This window comes from Gekko japonicus, unplaced genomic scaffold, assembly GCF_001447785.1.
Source record: "Gekko japonicus isolate JY-2015 unplaced genomic scaffold, Gekko_japonicus_V1.1 scaffold6357, whole genome shotgun sequence".
In the NCBI taxonomy this organism is placed as follows: Eukaryota; Metazoa; Chordata; class Lepidosauria; order Squamata; family Gekkonidae; genus Gekko; species Gekko japonicus.
In genome coordinates, this window is record NW_015168857.1 from 554 (window position 1) to 7,750 (window position 7,197).

Consider the following 7,197-nt stretch of genomic DNA (forward strand, 5'->3'; position numbering starts at 1 on the left):
TTCTGAGTAGATGAATGGGTATGTCCTTAAGGAGTGACAGTTAGAGGTTTGACAGTTGATAAAGACAGTTGTTAGGTTAGTTCGTTCTGAGTTCTGGGGGAGAGAGACAGTCTTGTGTGTGATACAAGAGTTAAGTTCTGTGTATGAAGAAAAGTTAAAAGTATAAGGAAACAAAAGTTAAATTAAAGTCTGAGTGACAGACTGGAGTGAAACAGGAAACGTATATGACACTGAGTAATGAGTTACAAAGTTACTTGAAAAATCCCTGTCAGAAAGGGAGCAGATCTTGTGTGAGACACAATGAAATTGTTAAAATTATTCACATTACTGGTTACATTGTTCTACACTTTTATTTATGAACTGTTTCAATAAATCTTCTTTTATTTATGTCTGCCAGCTCTGAAATAAATAATTTCTCAGGAAACACATAGACCCTCATGAGACTTAAAAATTCGACCTACCTATCCAGTGATAGCCAAAAGAAAGTATAAAGATTTGGAAAGCCTAAAATTTCCTGGTGGCAGCCTAACCTACTCAGTTAAACAAAATAAAAAGAACATTCTCAAGTGAAACCAGGCCTCCCCAGATAAGGGGACGTCACAGTGCCATTCTGCAAATGGATGAGAGTGACAGCTGTCTGTACATGTCCATTCTCTGTTGTTGCTCCTGCCTTGTAGAATGGCCTGCCTGAGAAGACAAGAAAGGCTCCGACACAAATTGTATAAAATTGCATTGTTCAGGAAGGTATTTTTATAAAGGGAATGTAGTACAAATGGCTGTAGTACAATAGAACAATTCAGGAGGGTGCTTTTATAAGGGGAACAGAATTGTCGTCTATTGCATTGTTTATTGTATGTACTATATTGCTCTTACTGCGCTGTCTTCTACTTTTGTCCTGCACTGTTTATCATAGAATCATAGAGCTGGCCATCTAGTCCAACCCCCTGCTCGATGCAGGGTCAGCCTAAAGCATCCCTGACAAGGGTTTGTCTAGCCACTGCCTGAAGACTGTCACTGCGGGGGAGCTCACCACCTCCCTAGAGAGTTGATTCTATTGCTTATGATATATTAAGTCTGATTCTTTTTTTGCACTGCTGTCTAATTTTTGTCATTCTGGTCCTATTGCACTGTTTATCGGATGCTTCATGTTACCTGATTGCTTTGTTTTATACTGTGTAATCCTTCTTTTGGCAAGAAAGGCAGGGCATAAATAAAATAAATAAATAAATATTAAATACATGCATATTTTTAAAATAATAGAATTCAGAAGGGACACAATGTAATGTACATCCATTAAAATAATAATGTTCAGTATTCTCACATTGCAAACATGCCTGTCTATGATGATTTCTGAGCCACTTCCCTATGTGTGTTTTTATCAAGTGTAGATATAAGGACAAATAATATCTGAAGCAGCCCATAATTCAAATAACTTATCTGCTGTTGAGTAAGAAATGGGAGTAGTGTTGCCTCATGGAATAGAATTCTAAATAATTTGCTTGGATATAAAGTTCTTTGTTTCGATTCCTCACCCACGTTCAGGTGGTTACGCACTGCTGTGTCAACTCTTTCAGTTCTCCACTGATGCAAGAAGTAAAGCAGTTATGCCCTCAGTTTAGCTTTGGTTTGCATGCAGTTTCAGCTTCTATTTTGGTGAGAATTTTCCCAATGTTACCTTGTTAACAAATATTGTGCCACACTAGAAATTCTACAAATGCTCATAGACACAAAGAGAGTTTTGGTGTACAGACATAATAATTTGAAAATGAAACAGTGGGTTTTCGGTGGGGAGGATGGGAGAGACAGAGAATTCATTTGTGACTTCTGCTCCTAATACATCAATGTTTTCTCTGTTGTTGGTTATCACATATTAATGCAACCTTCTTTGTGTCTATAGGAACAACACAGCTAATTATAACCACGTAGTAGGACTTTGTACTAATTTATTGTCCAAACAAATCCCCTGCCTTATTTGACCGTCAGTTTTTGAGACTTTGGAGTTTACTAAGCAATTGGGGGATGCATCAGAGGAGGCTGCTCTTGGAAGAAAAGAGGTCTGAAGAGCTGAGAACATGTTGTTTTGGGTGCACTCAAAGGAGTTCTCTGAAGTGTAGCTACACTGAAGCAGTCTTAGGTTCCCAAGCCATTGAGTTATCAAATGCAATGACAATTTCTAAAATGGGAAAGGACACCAAAAGGGTTAGATTTGTTTTCTATAGATGAAACAAAATTATTTTATATTAGTCAAACATTTCCAATAATCATAAAATCATTAAAATCATTAAAAATCATTAAAATCATAAAAACAATCAAAAATTATGCAATTAAAAAAATCGAACCTCTATAATCAAGGCTCAAAAATTTCACAGTCAATAATTTTACATTCTACAACTGGCCTCTCATTGAATGTTTCTGTAGCTTCCAGTTTCTTCAGAACCTCTGAACCCTCAATCAATTGCCTGCAACAGGAAAAATCTCAATAAATACTAGAAAGTCTCATCAGAATTTCAATAACAACCATTGTCATGATGCTGTTCAAGTTTAAATGCTTTATTCTGCCATTACAGCAATACTGCCTCCCATGTTTCAATTATAATACATGCAACACATGGTTAGTTAATTGTACCTTGAGGACCCTAAGTGGCTTACACTATTATCCTCCCATCCTTCCAATTTATCCTCACAATAACCCAGTGAGGTAGGTTAGGCTGAGAGATAGAGGGGATTTGAAACTGGGTCACCCAGATTCTAGACCAGCACTCACCACACTCATATTTGTATTTGAGATCTAATATAGAGTGCTTATACATACCCAAAAGCAACATATTTTTCATTCAAATAGGGGGCTGGCTGTAGTGTGATGTAGAACTGGGATCCATTGCTGTGGCGTCCTTTGTTGACCATTCCAAGAACCCCTCTTTTGTCATGGGGAACGGCGAAGTTTTCATCTAGGAAACATACATATTTATGTACAATGGCTGCCACTTTCCTTTCCCTGATTTAGTCCTCCCCCACCCACCCATTGAACTTACATCTCCCCATTTCACAGTCCCTGGCAATAGGTAATTTGTTCTACTATCCAATATTAGTATTAATTTTATGATCATAAAAAGTACTGATATTTGCCCACCATTGTCAAAAGCTGGAAGGACTGCCTAAGCATGATTCCGAGGTCATGCTGCCCAAAATGGCATCATCATCATCTGTCAGGGGACACGGCAGATCTCAGCTCCATCTATGCTCCCCTGATCGTGGAGAAGCAACAATGATCCCTGTTTGGGTGGGTGGCTACCACTGGGAACAGGTGGTTTAAAGCACCAAAAGTGTCACGGGTGGTGATGCTGGGCCCTTTAAAACACTGCCTAACTCAACGCTGATCAGAGGCACTGGATTCTTAAGAACCATCTGCCTGCTGATCAGCCATTTAGTGGCAGCTTATCAAAAGAAGGGGGAGGAGCCAGGTAATGCCCAGGAAGCAAGTACCAGCTTCAGCACTGCCTTAATATAGGGGGGGGGGGGGGTGGGGGGGAAATGTTAGGACATGTTGGCTTTGACTATAAGCTGCACAGGAGCAAAATCAGGAAGGAAGAGAAAGACTTGGGTGCCCTGGAACCCTGTTCCTTCTCCTTATCTGAGGCCCTGGATGCAGGGCCCCGAGGGATTAATGTTTCTCATTTGTGTATTTTAATTCAAACTGTATCCACATTCACCTGTATGTGTTGCCTGTGCTGTGAGGTCATCCAGAGTTGAAGAGAGTAAGCTGTACTGTGGGAACCCAAATTTTCCCAGGTGCCTTTGCTGGGGAAAACATGAGGGGCTTCTTGACAGCTGCCCCAAGATTCCCTCCCCCAGGAGCTGTATGTTGCCCCCACTTGACAAGCCTTCCAGCATCAATTAAAACTTATTTAGAATACTGGGATCCCTGAACTTTAACTGTTTCAGCTATCCTGATTTCATAGTTGTTTTATCAGTTTCACTGCTCTAAGCCAGTATGGGCATCATGCTATTTTTTAATGGAAAGGTAGCTTAGAGGTTTCCGGATAGGCAAATAAATGTGTGCAAGCAATTTTTAAAATGAACATTGCCTAGAACTCAGCTGGATGATGATGATAATACACCTAGTTAAGGTAGAGAAAATGGTCAAATCTTTTGTGACAAGCATGACAGAAAAGTAAAACATCCCAAATGGGCAAGCTGAAAATGAGGGATGTGCAGAAATCATCTTGCCAGGAAAGGCTTATGCTATGTGTGTTTTGTTCCTTGGTGGCAAGGGGGTCTTGCAGTTTGGAAGGCTGCAAGTCTTTCCCAGTAACCAATGGATGGCACAGCTAAGACATCATTCTTGTTCATTTGTTGTTCAGTTCTTGACACTTTCCCTCAAGGACATACTTCTGTTTCAAGGATATTGCATTTCCTAAGCATTCAAACCACAAATCTGTGGTTTGTGAGACCATTAGACAGGGAGGCGGGGAATGTCTGAATAAACAAAGAAAAATTCTGTTTTTCCCTCACTTATGTGGCCTTGGGAATTTGGGATACAGCCTGGAATGTGGTTGCATCAGTTTCAGAACAATCTGTTATATAGTTCCTGTGACATCATGAATGAAGAGTGACACGTTGCACAATCCTAAACAGAGTTACACCCTTCTAAGTCTGTTGAAGTCAATGGGCTTAGAAGGGTGTGACTCTCCTTAGAACTGTACTGTCAGTTCCTTCCCAAGCTCATGAGAGGGCTGCAACCCTAAGCCCCATCATTTGACCCTGACCTCATGCAATGTCTTTAGGTCTGGATTAAAAACTTCATCTGGCCTTGCTACAGAAATAAGAGCTGAGTAGGGGTTTCTCTAGATTTTGCCTTGAGATGTTTTACTTTCAGCTCCCATCAGTGGTGTTGTACGCACAGTGTATGAAACACTTTATACTCTGTCACTAACAGGTTTGACTTGGTGGGTGCACTTAGCACTTCCATGGTGCACATGTTAAGTGCCATTTATGATTCTAACATCATGAATGTATTCAGATATTAACTCTGGTTCATTTGTGACTTTTGTTTGGATGCACGCTGGGAAGGTAAAATGCTGAAAGTACAAAATGTTAACTTGCTATTTTTGCTGAGGCTTATGGCCTTGGTAGGCCAGCTATAACTGCGCATGTTTCTGGCTAAACGAAGAACAATGGCACCTTGTAAACCATATAGATACTTTTAGAATTTTACAGTATAAGAGAAAGAAACACTTATTGTTCAGCTAAAAGAAAAAACTTTACTTGGGAAAGCCCAGCCTAAAAGGTTTTCTGCCAATCAGAGACCTGTTAGGTCAAAGTGCTGATATTTGATAGAACCAATAATCTTGTTCCATTTGTGTGCATCATCTTGAGTATAAGATCCTATGTCACCCTTTGTAACACTTGAAGAGTCTGTTGGGTATTCAGGGTTCCAAAACCTTGAGATCTGTACTCTTCCTTTATTAATTAATAAAAAAAATTTTGGTCTTCTACTCTACAGGACTGCTTTGTGTGTTTTCTCAAATTGGCCTAGGCAAACGCAACTAGGACAGAGGTTCTGTCTAACAGTGGTGCTGTTAGGCAGTTCTAGACGCTGGAATTCCTGCTCATCCCTTTAGAGGGTAATGTGTACTGCTTTGCTTACTTTAAATGTGAAGCACAAAATGAACATTCAAGAAGCTTGCCTCATAGTCCACCATCTCCACAGAAAGACACAGGTGGTGTAGCCTATGAATATTTATTCAGAAGTAAGTTACACTGCATTACACAGCATTGTATTACTCTAAAGTAAGAGTGGACACAGCACAGGATAAAAACCATCAAGAAACCCCAGCCTTCTCAGATAAAAACATATGGGAGATGAGAGACCAAAGAAAAACTAAACACACAAAGATAGGAAGGCATCCTCTCCCAGTACCCCACATGACCCTAGGGCAGTGGTGGGCAAACTCATTAGTCAAGAGAGCCAAATATCAACAGTAAAACGATTGAAATTTATTTTGAGAGCCAAATTTTTAAAACTTAAACTATATAGGTAGGTACATTGTTATTAACTTAATTAGGGTACTCCTAAACAGGGATCTGAATCCACTTCTGCTCTGCCTTGTCCAAGTTCTATATCTTAGCTACTCCACCTCAGCTTTCAGAGTGAGACAGGTCAGGCTAAGAGTATGCATACCTCAATTAAAACAGACCCCTTGAGAAAACACAGATAAACCTTCTTTCCCCAATTCCTTCATTCAGTGGCTTGGCATACAAGAGGTTTCTGCTTTAATTCCAAGCGTCACTGGCAGCAGGTGCATGGAGAGACCTTGTTCTACCCTTTGAGATCACCACTACTAGAAACCATAAGTTTTAAGCTAGATGGTCCAATGGGCAACTTGGAGGGGAGGGGGAAGACAGCTTTCCTGTGTTCTTCAGTTTCATAATTCGCCTCCAGACTTGCTCAACAATGCCTAGAACAGTGATGGCAAACCTTTTAGAGACTGAGTTGCCCAAACTGTAACCCAAAACCCACTGTGTTCTGTGACTAGAATGACAGCCCCTGGATTTAGTAGCAGTGGTCTGGACGGGAATGACAGCCCCTGGGGATAGCAGATGTGCTCTGGACCTGCAATGAGAGACCAGGGAGTGGAATGACAGCCCCTGGGGGTAGCAGGAGTGTTCAGGGACTGGAATGACAAGACCCAGAGTGGAATGACAGCCCCTGGATGTAGTAGGAGTGGACTGGGACTGGAATGACAGGCCCCCAGGGGTAGCAAAACACTCCTACTACCCCCTGGGGCTGTCATTCCACTGTTGGGCCTGTCATTCCGTTCCCAGAATACTCCTGCTACCCCCAGGGGCTTTCATTCCACTCTGTGGTCACTCATTCCAGTCCCAGAACACATTTGCTACCCCCAGGGGCAGTCATTCCACTCTGGAAAAGATATCCTCCTGAGAATTATGAATAAGCTGACCCCTTAAGAGAGAGGTGTGCTTAAAACAGAGTTACACATATGACACATATAATAACATTAAATAATATTAAATACATAACCAAGTTGCCTTTTTCAAGTGAATACAAACTAAGTTTTGCCTGTTGCTGTGAGCAAGACAATTCCCAGGGCTTTTTTTTCTGGGGGAACATGCCTCTCCAGAGGGAAACCTACAGGTTTCACTACAGTACCTCTCCAATACATCCAGGAGTCAAAC

At 41.0% G+C, this 7,197-nt stretch overlaps 1 protein-coding gene across 1 annotated transcript in view; it reads right to left on the reverse strand.

Annotated features, from left to right (window-relative positions):
• Positions 1-2,347: 2,347 nt before the first annotated feature.
• The window catches only part of PPIL6 (peptidylprolyl isomerase like 6), a gene marked incomplete at its 5' end in the record, with an annotated part of 23,109 nt that continues 18,259 nt past the window's right edge, over positions 2,348-7,197 (reverse strand). The window contains 2 exons of the mRNA XM_015415762.1: positions 2,348-2,459; positions 2,813-2,948. Of these exons, the coding sequence (XP_015271248.1) occupies positions 2,348-2,459; positions 2,813-2,948 (248 nt within the window). The remainder of the gene's footprint in view (positions 2,460-2,812; positions 2,949-7,197) is intronic.